We start from the raw sequence: 16,182 nt of genomic DNA on the forward strand, positions 1-16,182 counted from the left end.
AGAATATTCATGGAAAGGCACATCACTCAGGAACTGCACAATCATTTATTTGGTTAAAAGGGTTAAGAACTCTACACTCATTTGACCAAAGCTTAAATGGGGAAACCACAAGAAGAAGCCTAAGTTCAACCCATATCCACGTCCACAGTATGCAGTGGAAACAAACCCTGTACGCTGTCTTCCGGCAGCGGTGAGTTCTGCACTGTGGTAGCTTGTGATGGTTCCTTCCTCTCCTCTTGCTACTCGTGCTTATTCTTTTTCCATTAAACAGCTCACAAACAAGATGCTTCTGTAAAATGTGTCAGGAAACAGGTAGGATGGGGAATTTCCCACTGACAAATGCAGAGGAGCCTGAGACTGGGCACCCCATGCGAAAGATCTCATGAGTTTAATCTATAAGTATGTGGAGGTGGTTATCACTATAGAACTTCTAGGTCAGAGAGCGAAGAAGAGATGAAGAACGTACAGGAGAGGTGTATAATGATGAATGAAGTCTCTGTGAGGTACTGAAAAAAAGAGGTTTCCTGTGTGGTTTGTGCCTGAGAAAAAGAGAAGAACGTAGGCCTAGAGAAGAAAATGAAAGGAGCATGAAGAGAAGCGACAGCTGACCTGAGACCTTGAGCATGGAGATGAAGAAGAAGAAGAAGAAAAGTCGAGGTTAGAACAGAATGAATAGAGATGAATTGTGCCACTGAGTGAAAGGAGAAAAGCAGCTTCGGGACACTGAGCAGACACTAGTAGTAGACACCTCTATCCTGGTCTAGAAACCTATTTCTTGCCTTCTTCAGCCTGCTTTGAGGAGATGAGAGGTTATGACTGCTTGCACGTGCCATAATGTCAGTCTCTCCGTAACTGGGCTTGTTGGGAGGGCTGTTAAATAGTTCAGGGCTGATGCCTTTTTGTGGAGATGATTGTGAGGGATGGTGTTAAGGTGGACGAGGTACAGAGGGAGATGTGGCGGTGGTCTGGCACACTGAGTGTTGAGGTAAAGGCTGGTTCTGGTCCTGCTCCTGAGGCTCACCTGGATCCTGAGCTGGTCTAGGCATACATAGTTAGCTGGAGCCACTGGAAGAAAGGGACACAGTTCGGCATCAGAACAAACATGTTAAGAAACCTATACTCCAGACAGACAGAGGTCTTGTTTTGAGGAACAGTTTGGCCTAAATAAATGAAACATGTAAAATACACTAGTTTATAAAAATGTTCCTCTAATCTCTGGAATAGGGCAACATTAGACCCAATTTTGACCAGAAATGTTCATGTGCCCTACTAAATACACGGCAGTAAGAAAGTCAAGATTATCCCGGATTGCTGAGCAGACCACCAGGGCACGCCACGCAAATGTACTACAGGCACTACACTTCCCATAATGCCCCGGCGTCGTTGCCTACGCTTGAGCAGCTAACGCTTCTTGGGTTTGTACTGAGTAATGGATACTCATAAATAATTCAAATAATAATAATAATAATAATAATTCAGCCACGCAAAAAAGACAAGGTTATAACAGTTTTGTGTTTTGGTTATAGCCACTTCTAACCGAAAAACCGCACAAAAATACATATTGGACCAAAAAAGGCATCGGTTTTTATGTGAGCTAGTGCTAGTATTAGCCTACAAAATAAGCGTCGTGATGAGACCAGTGTAACAGCAAACTACTCATTTTTAAAGTTTGTGCTTTCTGCATACACTAACATGAATTGACAATGTTCTTGTTCTTCTTCGTCTTATTATTGTTATTAATATTATTAGTAGTAGTAACATAAGATGAGCAGAGGGGGAAAGCTGCGTCCCTCTAAATTCTGTGTGCCCCAGTACAACTAGTCTAGAAACGCCCCTGCTGTGATTTAGCTAGCTAGCTAAAAACATGGACATAAAACAGTTTACGTCTCAAGTATAGAGCCTTTTTTTGAAAGATAAAACATAATATACATTTAAACATTCAAGATATAAAAGTAAAAGTCAAAGGATAAAAAAAAATAAATTACAAGGTGTTTTTTTTTTTTTGTTCGTGATGTGACTAATGGATGGTACTGGTCCTACCAAGAAGTAAACTGGCATAATTGTGTCCAGTTTACTTTTACATTTACATAATTTTGGTTGGATGTTTTAATTATGTGAGACAGTTCTTTTGAAAGGCTAAATAAAAAAAAAATTAAGGGGTTATTTTGTTTTTGCCCATCTGGAATTACATATAATTCCAATTTTAAATTGAGTAAAACGTTCAAACCAGTAGTTTCATGCAGTTACTCAAGAGTTTCACTCAGACTGCTGCTACTACAGGTCCATTTTTATAGATAGGGTTGTTTAACACAGGTCCCAGAGGGCTGGTGATTTGCACAGCCTGGTGAGTTGCCTGCTGTAGCACACACAGTAAACATAGTAATTAGCTGAGAGTTGAAGACGGCAGGACTAGAGTCGAACCCTCTCGCAATATACCACACAACATTAGCTCCCATTAATTCTCAGCTCCATTCTCTTAGCCTTGTAGCTCCAGTCCTCACCTCCAGCACAGAGAGCCTGATCGTTCCATCTCCGTCCTGATCGAAGGCCTGGAATGCTCCTGCAAAGAAACAAGGTTAGCCTAGGACAGTATGGGTTTGTGGCGTGAACAGCTTTAAAAAGTGTAGAAAAGTTCAGGTTTAGATGTCTGCTTATTTCTCTAAACTCAAACCCCTGGGTCCAAGCTGAAAGCCGTTCTCAGTGACCCTTTGCCTTTCATCTCTAATTACATTTCAGGAGTTGGATGAACCACTTACTGAACATCCCCTCCAATCGCACAAGGCAGCTGATGAAGCTGTCAAAGTCGATGTTCATGTTCTCGTTGGCGTAGCGCATGGTGATGATGTCGTACAGCTGGTTGTTGAGACGGAACCCTGAACGGCACACAAGACACGTGACTGCACAGTGACACGTCCATTAGACTCACAACCACTCCAGCATTAATGTACAGAACTGCATTTGTGTGAGCACTGTCGCTCCTGATTCTAGACACAAATGTAATAAAATAGAGAACTAGAAATGTTCATTTACAGATGTTCAAGACTGTTCTGGAGGCCTGGCCTCTGTGGCAGCAGGTCACCAGAACTAAGATAGGAACCCCTTATATTTAACCCAGAACTCTCACCTGCATCGTTGACAGCATTTCTCATCTCATAGCTGCTGATGCTTCCAGTCTGCTCGGTGTCGTAGTGCTTGAAAATTCCCTGAGGAGGAATCTAATTTGTAAATCTGTTTCTACTACATATACTATATGGACAAAAGTATTAGGACACCTGCTCATTCACTAATCCTTTCTACAGCAAGGATATTTTAAAAAGCAGTGAGGATTGGATTGCGTTCAGCGACAAGAGTGCTAGTGAGGTCAGGATGTTGGATGCTCACCATCCCACTTCATCACAAAAGTATTGGATGGAGCACCATCATTCCAGAGAATACGGTTCCAATGCTCCACGGATCAATGCTGGGGAGCTTTATACCCCTCTAGCTCGTGCTGTAGGTTCATATGTTTATCTGCTTATTGGTCGTTTTTCTCTGCAGGATCTAGACAAAATCTGTGTCAGCAGTGGGGGAAACTTAAAATAGCTGAATTCAATAATTAGAAAGGGTGTCCACAAACATTTGGGCAAACTAGAAGACCCCAAACCTGCCACTGTTTGATCTTAGTCCACAAGCGTCTGAACTCCTGTAGATTAAGTCTCCCAGTTCCGTCCATCTTAGCAAACATTATCAAGGTCAAAACGAAGGCTCTGCTAGATTAAACATCACACACATTCATACAAGAGGTGCTAGTTGATGGTCGATTGAATTTTAAGTTGATGAAGTAGTCGTGGACTTATGCGATCTGATTAGGCAGTTTATTAGCTCCCTAAACTGACTGGCCATTTTATCAGATAGGAAACTGTGAAGTACAAATATGAAAAAAAAAAATTAAACAGTGCTTTGCTTTTATCATCTTCTCATATTTGAATGTTGACAGTAATCAACCAATTATTTTTTCAGGATTCATTTGTTTTGCAAGTTTGTGCATATGTACTAATTACTCCCTGTAACAAACACTCACAGAGCACTTTATTAGGAACACATTGACTACATTAACCTACTCATTCATACTAATCAGCCAATCAGTTCACTTCTGTCAGCCAAGAACAAAAAACTGAAGCTGCAATGGGCACAGGTTCACCAAAACTGGAAAGCATAGCCTTTGACGTTTGGTTTGATTCATCTTAATTTCTGCTGAGGCACAAAGTTGATTCTATGGACTATTCTAATTCTATGGACCCATTCTGCCTTGTGTGAACAGTTTAGACTGGTGGAGGTGGTGTAATATGTGGTGAATATTTTCTTGACACAATTTAGACCCATAAATACCAATGACTTGTGGTAGAGCAGGTGATTTGCAGCATGAAAGTGCCTCTCAAGAAAATCTGACAGCAGAAGCAAATCATACTGTATTATTACTAAGTGAGTATAATATTTTAACGCATTAAAATAACTAATATAATAATGACATATGATGCTGTGTGTGTAAACAGTCATGTTTCAAAGGATACATCCATGAGCGCAATCATGCTACGACAGCTCTCCAGACTGAAGCCTTCTGTATTCATTTCCCTGTCTGTAAAGGGCAGAAACAGTGTTGTAAAGAACTCCATGAAACCTGGCAGTCCATAATCACAGAAATGTACTCACGTTCGGACACCACCCTGTTCAAGACGTTCCGCAGTTCACTGGCTGAGATCTCCATTTCCTACAGGAACAGAGAGGAAAAGGACTTTCATTAACACTAGTGAGAAACATCAAAGTCAGGTTAGTGAATTTGCCACAGATCGTATTGATTAGTAAAGTCTACCATGCTACTGCTAAAAAAAGTATTAAAAATGTATTAAAGAATGTAAATGCCTGGATGCCTTTTACCAGTTCATTCCCACCCCAGCACCATACTCACGGTCCCCCCAGCGCTCCCTGGATCCCCAGTACTCACGTCCCCGGCTATCTGCTGAAAAATGGTGCGGAACTGCTGGTCCTCCTCACTCTCCTCCCCCGCTGAGGCTGGAGCCGGCTGATTTTGCATTGGTATTTAAGCAAACGAAGAAAGAAGTGGAGTTAAAAGTGAGTTAAAAGCTGAACATGCTTATTATATTAAAGTGTTTGTCCTCAGCTCTTTCTGTATTTTAGAATGATACACATGAAGCGGTGATTTTCACAGATTAAGACTTTCAATTGTTTATATAAACAATATAGAAATTTTGATAACCAGAAAAAATGGGCTTCACAGAATCTCAGAGACTGGGTTTCCATTTTCGGCCTTCCTTTTGCTGGGTTTGTTGTGCAGATGTTTTAAAGCCACAGCATTTTTAAAGTGATTTTGTGTGCTGAAGACTTTGTTAGAATTCTTGAAGACTTTGTTAGAGATGCTTCAAGTTGATTCAGTTTAAAATGTTCATACCATTTTAACAGACGTTTTAACATTTCTAAGTGATTCAAATTACATAAAAAAAAGTTCCCTTAGATCATTTGGTTCAACTTATCTAAGAGCCAATACTCACCACTGGATGGTCAGCCTCGATCCTGTTCTCTATCTCCCTGAGTAAAAATCAACAAACACTGGTCACTAATAAACAAATGTACAAGCAATGATGGGTGATGGATGTATCTGCCTGTGTTCACTACACAGTTGTTTATTTTCTGTTCCTCATTTCCTCTTTTTTCCATTTCCTCCAAAGTCAGTCCACCTTACCTGGACTCCAAACCAATTAAAACCGAAGTGAACAAGTGTACTGTTCAGCTAAGCCTTCTTGGTTGTTATGTCACTGATGGCTGATCATTTTTGTAGGATTCTTTGAAGACAGATGAGAAATGCATCCTTCGTTTCAGTATCCTCCTTACAGAGACCCCAGTCCTTCACATGAGGCACAAACCTTTTCTAAAATTGGGATTGTTGCCCATGTCTTTCCAAAAATAGAAAATAAATAAATAAAATTTAAGAGAAATAATTCCTATGCTTAGCCACACCACATTGACACTGTAACATAAGAGTTACAGTATAGCTCAGAACTGCAATGTCAGACCATAATATGGCTTAAATGATGCAATACTATGATCTTCATAATGGTAGTACTTTCACATCTAGACCAGGAATTTTAATAAAGCTTATCAGAAATACCCAACCTATTTATCGGGAACCTATAGGAGTAGATTAGAGCAACTGATCCTTGCATCCTCATTGGCCTCGGGCTCCAGCATCATCAGCTCAGCTTGGCTCGTTCTTCAGTGAGCTGATGTTTAATGGTGCATCACAGGGGCATTCAGAACGGAAAAAGTGTTTACCGGAGCGTCCCAAAATGTGCTGTTGCTTGTCCTAAAAAAGATTCCATTACAGCTTCGAATTGGGGCCGATTTCTTCCAGCTCTACAAATCAAATTGCCGTTAAAATTGTTTGTCCTTGATGGGATTGTTCCACAGACCCAACCTCCCACCCCTTTAAGAGAGCTGAATAAGTGACGCTTCACACCAATCAGCCATAACATTAGCACCACCTTCCCAACACTGAGTAGGTCTCCCCTGTGCCGCGACAACAGATCTGACCATTCAAGGCATGGATTCCCTAAGACCTCCTGTGGTATGTGGCAGCACATTCTGTAAGTCCTATTTTTTAAGTCCCTCTGGATAAGAGCGTCTGCTAAATGCCTTAAATGTAAATGTCCTATATGTTCTGAGGTGGGGCCTCCATGGATCGCATCAATAAGTATTAGGTACCCATGACCCTGCCACCTGGTCATCGGTTGTTCTTTCTTGGACCCCTTTTGGTAGGCAACACCCCACAAGGCCTGCCTAATGTTTTAGGGATGCTCTGACCCAGTCGTCTAGCCATCACAATTTGACCCTTGTCAAAGTATCTCAGATCCTTACGCTTTCCTTCTTTTAACACAACCTTCAAGAACTGTTCATTTGATGCCTAATATATCCCACCCCTTCACAGATGCTATTGTAGATTAAGATAAACAATGTTTTTCACTTCATCTGTCAGAGGTGTTAATGTTAGGGCTGATCAGTGCAAGCTTGCCACTGTAAGCATGCCACATTTATGCAATTCAGTAAAGTAACAGTACTTTTTTTTGTAGCCATTCATAATGCTACATTACATATAATTTACATACAATAGACACTTCTGAAAAATGCTCTCATAATTGCTAAGAACTTGTGAGACTTATTATTTAAGGTTGCAGGTAGCTTATGAATGGCTTCATAAGGCAGGTATGGATGAACACTTTTTTATGATGTAGGAATATGCCAGCATTTTTCATGGGTAGTTAGCAGTTAGCTTGGACAATGACATGACAGAGAAACTGTTGATTCAGCATTTATAGTGGAGTCCAGCAGCCTTGAAAAACACTGGAATATTCCTTTACCATTCTTTAGTAATTTAAATCACTTTCCCATGACCCCATGGCCATCCTTCCCACTCACTCAGAGGTGTTCCTCTTTTCAGAGAAGACGCGGAGGATGAACTCGCCTTCCTGGTGGGGCTCATAAGTGGAGGGGATGATGACATACTCCCCGGGGCTCAGTCGGAAGCGCTGACTCACCTCCCGCAGGTTAATGTAGGCCTTGCTACGGGCCTTAGAGGAGTTCACCAGGAAGAAGTCCTTTTGCATGTGTTGCTTGTTGCCATGCATCTGAGAGACAGAGGAGACAAGACGGCACAAAAACGTGTTGTCATATGATGGAGAGATGACTGACTGTGATGAGGAAGAAAAGCAGGTATTCAACAGCATGCATACAGTGAAGGACACAAGGCACACTACTCATCCTCTACTGAAGAGAGAAAGAGAGAGAAACCGAAGGGGTTCAAACACTTCTCTCCATCATTTGTCCATACCTCCTTTGGCACCTGTGGATAAATGGGAAGAAAACATTGCACAAATCATTTAATAGCATTTATTAATAATAATAAACATTCAATACATTTAATATCTTATGCTTTATCGTATTTGTCCTAATAATCAGTGATTAAAAGGTGTTTAAAGCAGCATTATGTAAGAACTAGCAATTTTTGCCCCTGGGTTCTACCTTCATGCTTTGAGCTACCTCCAGAGGACACGCTTTTCACATGCATTTCTGGGCAAGCTGGGCGATACAGAATCGTTACTGAAAGTGAATGAAGCATGTGGATTGATGTGGTAGAGTAATATTACAGGATTTTACACAAATGTGGCTTTATGCAGTTTTTGTGAGCGTTGTCCTGCTTCACCAATGTTACTTAGTGCAGTTAGCAGCGTTCGGAGCCTGGAATGGCAACAATATAGATACTATTCTTTTATTTACACATCAGTGGAACATGAACATGATTTTGAAGCTACACAAATGCTACATAATGGTGCTTTAAAGTCCATTCTGTTTAAATCCTGTTTCATGTATGCTACACTGCACAAGATGGCATTCATTTAAATTTTTCCAAGAACTAAAGCCAAATACCTCATAGATGGAAAATCCAATGGTGAAGAGATTGGCACCCAACTTGCGTTCTTTTCTTCTGTTTTTCTGCATGAGAGCCACCACAAAAGTGCAGGCCACCTCATTGTCCTCCGGATCATCATCCTCTTCCAGGAGACGCAGACGATACTGTGGGTTTGTCCAGAAGGTGTCTAGTGCACAGATACCACATAAGACAAGGAAAGGCTACTGTAATTTCATACATTTATAATTCATGACCATCACAGGAGAACATAAAAGTCGGTTTTACAGCTGATGAGCTGCCTACCCGGATAGTTCCTGCAGCCTCCAGCAGAGCAGCCTCTCACCCAGCGGCCCTCATTCACAGACACTGTCCACTTGTGGAGCTTATCGTCATCCAGAGCGTCAGGGGTCAAGTTACAAATCTCGAGCTTGGTGTAATTCTTTTTGAAATCATCGAAGGACATCCTGAAAGACATGGCATTGACCTAAATAGCGAGCTGACACTGCACTGGATACTGGTGAACTGCTTTTTCATTTTTTGGCGTAATGTGAGTCTGGCAGTTCCTTATATTGTGTCAACATTTCATGAGGAATGGACCAATAGATGAATCTTCTTCTGGTGACAAGATACTGTGTTGGAAATCTTTTGCATAACATGGACAGTGGGCAGTGGCGGCACAGAGTTGTGGGTTTGATATCCGGGCTCAGCAAGCTGCCACTGTTGGGCCCTTGAGCAAGGTCCTTCACTCTCTCTGCTCCCCAGGCGCTGCAGCTTTGGCTGCCCACTGCTCCAGGCATGTGTGCTCACTGTCCACTGTGTGTGTTTCACTGGTGTGTATAAGATTGACTGGCAGTAATTGGCAGTCAAGGTTATTTCACCATAATAATTTCTGAATGCTCTCAAAGTTCAAATATTAATACTGCGTTGTTTAAATTTGAACGATATCTTCTTTGCATCATAATTATTATAATCATTTCTTAATAATTTCTGCAAAAAAAAACCCTGCAAATGCCTATAAATAGTAAAACTAGAGAAACTCTTAATTTTAATTTCTTAATTTTAATTTCTTAATTTTCTTAAGAGAACCAGAGTTCTCTTAATTTTCTCTGGAGCTGTATGTATATATATATTTATATATATAGCCTATTTACTCACCAGAACTCTCCATCTTCTGCATTCTGATGCTGCAGTTTGTCTTTCTCTGACTTTGAGATGGTAGCCCACTCCTTTGAACTGCAGTCGCAAAGAAAAAGTAATAATAATTTCAATGTACTGCTGAGTCTGGTAAACACTGAGAGTGATATGAGACCAGTTTGCTCAAATACACTCCTCAAAGAATCTGAAAGTCATTAAAGTCCCACAAAACCTCTTGCTGAGAAGCCACATACTTATCACTCCAAGGTCCGTTCCACTCTACTTGACCCCAGGGGTTACGGAGACGCACCAGACGCACTTTAGATTCCTTTTGCGCGTTCTGTTTACACTGCAAGGACAAACAGAGTTTACACATGGCATCAACTAATGCAAAAGCCAATATCCATACACTGACCATCAACAATCCATAAAAAGGTCTAAGACAAAGTACAGTTCTAGTCACACACCGCCCTTACCTCTTCCACAGCGGTCACAGAGTAGGCATGACCCTTCACCAGCCCTGTTGCAGTGCGAGTCTCAAAGCGAGCTGGGACCAAAGACTGTAAGAACAACAACAATGCTAATTGCTACTCTTAGTCTGTAGATGATTGTTTGTTTTTTAATCATATCCTATTATGTCAAAGAGGGACAAAATCAGCATTCTTTCATGTAAAGATATGGATCGGTTAAAAAAGAAATTGTGCAAAAAAAAAAAACAAACAGTAAATGATTCTATATTCAATGTATCTCACATCAATAGAGCAGCCCATTAGTGACCCTCTTTCCAAGGCCTTCTTCATGATCTTGTAAAGTTCCTTTGGTGCTTCCTTCATTTCATAAAACTCAGTCACTCCGCCTGTGAAGTCTTCCATGGCCTCAGTAGTGTTTCCACCCTTCAAAGCCTCATAGGAACCATGAAGCCTGAGTAAAACCGAAAGCTGTCGCGTCAAAACCTCTTCTTTTTACTTTCACAGCCTTTAAAAAGCGTTTTCACATCATTTTAAATACATTTTGAATATTAGCTAATAAACCAACAAACTCCTTACTGATATAAAACCATGAAATGAACCTACCTTTGAAGTTAAAAATGTGAATAAAATATCATGTAACAAATGTTTTCTTCTTCTCCTGAACAGCCAACCTTTCTGAAAGTGAGTCTTACTTGGCATAGGCCTTCTCCAAGAGTGCGCTCCAGAACTCATTCCTCTCTGCAGATTTGGTGAACACCAGCTGGTTGTTAAAGGTAGGAATCCGATCATCAATGACGACATCCACCCAGTCTCCATAACGCCAGAACTGAATTAACCAAAAAAACAAAAAACATTAAAAAATATTCTTACAAACTTGCTTACTTACTTTTTATGATTATATTATGGAGCGGTTTTGATGTTTGGCACCAACCTGAAAGTGGAAGACTCCAGCATAGTTGTCAGAAAAGCTCTGCTCCTGAGGAACAACCCGATACAACAGCTTCTCGTTTAGAGTCAGACAGGCAATGGCTGCCAGCAGCCAGCAGTCTCCTGCAGAGGGCAGAGAAAAGGTCAAACATATCACACCAAGCAAAACACATACATATGGAGTTTGTACCCGCTCCTACTGCGAGGCTATTCCTCATGTTTTAAAGCCATCCACAAGAACTTCTGGAAAAAATTGGATTTTTCAATTAGAGACACATTTTTACCACTCCAGATTTTGAGAAGTCTTTGTTTTTGTGATACTCCCCCAGACTATTCATAACTATCTATTTTAACATTACGTTTAATTAATTTAACATATTATTTAACATTAATTACACATTAACAGCAAATTATTATTGTAAATAAAATCTGTGGGTTTTAAGAATCTATAATAAACAATAAATCATATATATAAATCCTTTTAGATCATTTAAAATTCATCATTTTTTAAAGTCTGCTTATACCCATATTGTCCTTTTCAACAATTCAATATTTGTTTACTACTTCAAATATTCGGTTTTTAAGAGGATATAAGGGTTAAAGCACTTATAGGTTATAGCAACATGATGTTGATGCCTTCATTGAGCATAAAAGACACATTACTGAATAAACTCTTCATCTGCATGTTTTAGATATCCTAATAACTGCTACTGTCCCGTCTGAGTTAGATTAGCATGTATGGTTCTCCAACAGGCTGCTACAAGACTAGCATTATGTGGAGGTTTTTCAAAGATAAAGACAACCATATCCACCATTTGTGTTGAAACTGATGGAATTTGTGTGTGTTATGTGCCTTGCTCAAAGGTTCAAATGTGGCAAGCCCAGAACCCTTTCATCAAAAATTAGTTCCTTGGCATCGTTAGGTTTTTGTTGTTGTTGTTTGTATTGGCACCTTTGTTTTTAGGAAGGTATACAAAATATGCAGTATTTGTATGCTAGATGGTGTGGTGCAACAGATAACACCACTACCGGCCAGTGAGCTATATGGGAGACTGGGGTTCCATTCCTGGTCTGAGTGACTATGCTGCGCTACACCAATAAGAGTCCTTGAGCAAGACTCCTAACACTGCATTGGCCCACCTCTGTAATATGAGTTACCTTGTACGTCAGCTTAATGCCATAAATGTAAATATATATATATATATATATTTTTTTTAAATGTATTAAAAAGTATTGAAGGCAAAATTACAATATTATTTTGTGATACTGCAGGTATTAGTGTGTATTATTAGTGTGCTTTTGACCACTGTGCAGGTTTGTGTGGACAACTTCAAATTAACAATGTTAATTCATTTAAGTCAAACATGTCACGCAATGGTAGAAGTCATGAATGCAAGCTGAATCACACCATATTACATGATCTACTGTCGTAATGTGTCTGTCATCCACATGATTTTAACGATTTTAAACAAACATAACTTTCATAGCTGTCAGACAGAAAACCTTGTATCTCCAAAATAGCAACTTCACAGGAGAAGAAAACTGTATTTCAATGGAAGCATTTCCATTGGTCCATTAATGACACTTTTACTCAATGTAAAGAACAACTGCCAGATTCACATTATGTCAAAAGGCAAAAAAAAAAAACAACAGTAAAATTGGAGATTTAAGGTTTTTACAGTACAGTAACAAAATAAATTGGAACAAACTATTTTCATATTTTCATTATCATAATCCCATATTAAATACTGTTAATCAAATAAATCAATAAACTGGGGTAAAATAAACACATTTAGTGATCCATTTATCAAGGCTTTAAAACATAATTTATTATAATAAGTTTATATACATATACACATCTTTATGAACATTGTTGTCTTGAAAATCTATCACCTGCATAATTGCATTGTTGTGGGACAATGTCTTTGTCTCTAGCACTAAAAGCTAATCTGCCAGTTCGCTGAGATTTCTGACAGGAACATTGAAATTGCTAATTATGCCACTTACATTTTTTCAGAGCTACGAGCAGGTTTGAAAAATGTTACCATGTCCATCTTAAAATCATATGGAAGTTCTAGCCTAGCCTCACCACTCAATTTGAAAGGAGTTTTCTGACATTTACTGTAAACCTACTGTAAATCGAATGTAACTGTAAACATTTGTTTTAAAGTAAAAGCACCCGTTTGAATTACAGCCCAAAGTAGTCCATCAAATGTGACATACATGCTCTTTAGTGAACCGCAGGTTAAATCAATGAAAATGCAAATAGTTGTTTGCCTTAAACACAATATTTGCACCAAAACAGGGGCCCACACTGCTAACCTCAGCACTTCTTGATTGTCCAAGGGAACATGCCAGGGTTTTATCAGCTCTGCCCAATGCACAAGCTACCTTTGTGTCCTTGGTCTCTTTTTATTGCCCGTGTAGAGGACACAACAATAGGAAGTGCTGCCGGCTGGATTCCCTTCCACTAGAGTAGTCACAATATAGAGGGGGCCCCTGCTGGCCTCTGGACCCCAGAAAGTGATCATAAAGTTGTACTGCAGTCCAGAAAAGGGGTCCAATCCCCCCTGGACCTTCTGGTCATGGGCACTATAGTCTCAAAAGCCTCAGACCTACTAGTTCCAGCATGCCTTACCTAGGTCTCCCTGGCAGATGTCTGTTCTGCTGGCTCCTCCAACAATGAACTGTGGGTTGTCACAAATGTCCTGCACCGCACAGATGGACAAGCATGGGGTCAACACGGATATAGAAGAAGGAATTTGTGATAGTTGTAGTAGAAGCAGTAAAAGTAGAAAGAAGCAGGACAAAGTAATACATCAGGTATTCAGACAAGTGATTAATCCATTATTCCCTTTAGATTTCCCTCAGTGTCATCTATTACATGTTCCCCTCCAACTGTTCAGAGTCACAAATACTAAACTAAGCTAGCAATGCATAACATATGAATAACAGATTAATAGATAGAGATAGATCAAGGTGAGGTATTGGCATCTGTCCACAATTTATGTACACTCTTAATAATAAAAGATGCTACCAATGGTTATTTGAGTGATGCCATAGCAGAACCACTTTAGGTTCCATAATGAACCATGTTTCTAACAGAGATGTGTTTTCATTAAGGGAGGTTCTTTATAACTTTAAAAGGTTCTTCATACATCTCTATTACAAATAAGGTGGAACCAAAAGTGGCTCCTCTGTGGCATTGCTCGAAGAACCATTTGCAGCACCTTCATTAAGAGCATACCAGTGTAGCCCCCCAAAAAAACTACACAAATCCAGTAAGAAGTATAAAATGAATTATATCAAATATATAAATTTTGAGAATGTCCAGTTATGCATATTCCATTGTTTTAAATCTTAACATTCAAGCTTGGATGCTGTCTTCCTCCTTCCTACCTTGGGCCTTTTCCACACGATGTTCTTGACCTTGTTGGACTTGTGGCCCAGCTCCTTGTAGCCAAGGGACTCCACGGTGGCCGGGAAGGTCTCATCCTCAAACAGGGCCTTTTTCTGGAGGCACTCCTGCTTCAGGATGGTAAAGTCCTGGCCACTGAAACGGAGAGGCTTGCTCACAGATCCTTCTCCATCCCTCCTCTCCCTCTCCCGGATTAACCGGTCGCAGAAAAAGCCAGACGGCGTGTAGGGCATCTCGTCTCACCGGCACTGCGGGATCGCTTTTTTTGTTGTTGAAAAAACTGGCCTTTGCCACCACCACTTAAGTCTTAGAAGCCTAATAACCCTGGCATAAATCCAAACTGCTGACCTCTGATTGGCTGCCCAGCTAAGTGACACGGTGTTCCCCTGGTCATGTAGTGGATGTTAGCCAAGGTTGGAGGAACAGGACATTCATATGACATGCGTGACTAGGCACACTTTACCATGCGCGCACACATGCGCATACACACACAAATATACACACATAGCTACAGTCTTCTTTTGGACCATCCCCATTGGCTGGAGAACAATGAGTTGTGTGCTCTCATGCCATCATTGTTGAGATACAAAGGGGAGCGAAGCTGCAAAGAGTGGCCAGTGGGATGGCCTGCCTCAGCAGAAGGCATTCAAGCCCTCTAAACCTGTTCTCAATGGAGCTCAGCATCGAGCAGTCTCAGCATTACCACAGCGGGCTGAGCTCTGCCCGTAGCGCTACCCGTCTGCTAGGGCTCGGACCATGCCACCTTCACTAGAGCCTTTCCAAGACTCGTACAAGAGACTGCAACAACATTTGAAGATCATAAGCTGAGTCAACATATTCAAACCTTAAGGCAGGCCCACTTTTGGGTGGTCTGCTTCATTTGTTAGTAATAGAATTTCATAGAAACAGCATTTGTTGATACTAGTTAGTTGAATGGCAGGACTTGTAAGAGCTCCAATTTTGATGTAGTAAGACAGCATACTTTATTAACAAAGGCCCTGATCAATAAAGCTGAAACCTATCAGGCATTACAATGTTACTAAGGTGTTTGTACTGGTGACACTCCTTCAAACTAGTCACACTCAAATCTCCCTGTTTCTGTATTCTGGTTGAAGGTAATGAGTACCCAACTTTACCATTCTGTGTGTGTGTGTGACCAAAAACAAACAAACAAAAAATAAATACTTACACAGTTATCTAAAGTCTAAGAACACAAGGGGAATCTAAGATGTAATTTTAGACAAACTAAGACAAAATAAGACCTGCACACACTGTTATTTCTCTGATGTACTATTGCAGTATTAGAATTAGTATCACGATTAATTGAACATTTACATGATTACCTTTAATGAGCAGTTATATAAGCTGCTGGAGTTGCTCAGCTCTGAGGTCTCCATGTCACAAACTAGACGCAGTCATGTGACTAAACACACAGTAGTATGTTTTTTAAGGGGACAGTACATAAATGCACAGTGGGGGAACAGATTTTTTGAAAAATGTATTACCAAGAAAAAAACCCACATAATATTCAGAAGATTACATCAATTAGTTCTGAATGTTGGTTCTGGTTCATTTCCAATCAATTGCCCAGGCATATGATGTACCATTAAACTATTTGAACCTGCAACCTTGTGGTTTTTGAATTTGACCACTAGAGTTTACGACAGGCTGCCATAACAAAAGCATGGTGTCATTAGAAATGATCCATCACTTGTAGTTCATTGAGCAGATTCAATTTGTTTGTAGAGTCCTAATTTATGAAAATATTATTTATA

General features: G+C 40.2%; 1 protein-coding gene across 3 annotated transcripts; it reads right to left on the bottom strand.

The window, feature by feature from the left end:
- Window positions 1–40: 40 nt before the first annotated feature.
- On the bottom strand, window positions 41–15,235 carry capn3a (calpain 3a, (p94)). 3 transcript variants are annotated; one of them, XM_072689500.1, is made up of 21 exons: window positions 14,389–15,235; window positions 13,628–13,697; window positions 10,994–11,112; window positions 10,755–10,888; window positions 10,345–10,513; window positions 10,069–10,152; window positions 9,847–9,941; window positions 9,614–9,691; window positions 8,762–8,922; window positions 8,476–8,645; window positions 7,880–7,891; window positions 7,468–7,676; window positions 5,547–5,583; window positions 4,982–5,059; window positions 4,690–4,747; window positions 4,551–4,615; window positions 3,644–3,712; window positions 3,125–3,203; window positions 2,757–2,873; window positions 2,502–2,560; window positions 41–1,065 (listed from the first exon to the last, which is right to left on the bottom strand). In XM_072689500.1, the coding sequence occupies exons 1-21, from the start codon at window positions 14,638–14,640 to the stop codon at window positions 1,039–1,041; spliced, it is 2,142 nt and encodes a 713-aa protein (XP_072545601.1). In that variant the 5' UTR covers window positions 14,641–15,235; the 3' UTR covers window positions 41–1,038. The 3 variants fall into 3 exon arrangements, with proteins under 3 accessions (XP_072545601.1, XP_072545600.1, XP_072545599.1); XM_072689499.1 differs by having other exon boundaries at window positions 4,946–5,059; XM_072689498.1 differs by lacking the exons at window positions 7,880–7,891; window positions 8,476–8,645; window positions 8,762–8,922; ... (6 more) ...; window positions 13,628–13,697; window positions 14,389–15,235 and having other exon boundaries at window positions 7,468–7,788.
- Window positions 15,236–16,182: the final 947 nt, after the last annotated feature.

Source organism: Salminus brasiliensis, chromosome 10 (assembly GCF_030463535.1).
Source record: "Salminus brasiliensis chromosome 10, fSalBra1.hap2, whole genome shotgun sequence".
Taxonomy (NCBI): Eukaryota; Metazoa; Chordata; class Actinopteri; order Characiformes; family Bryconidae; genus Salminus; species Salminus brasiliensis.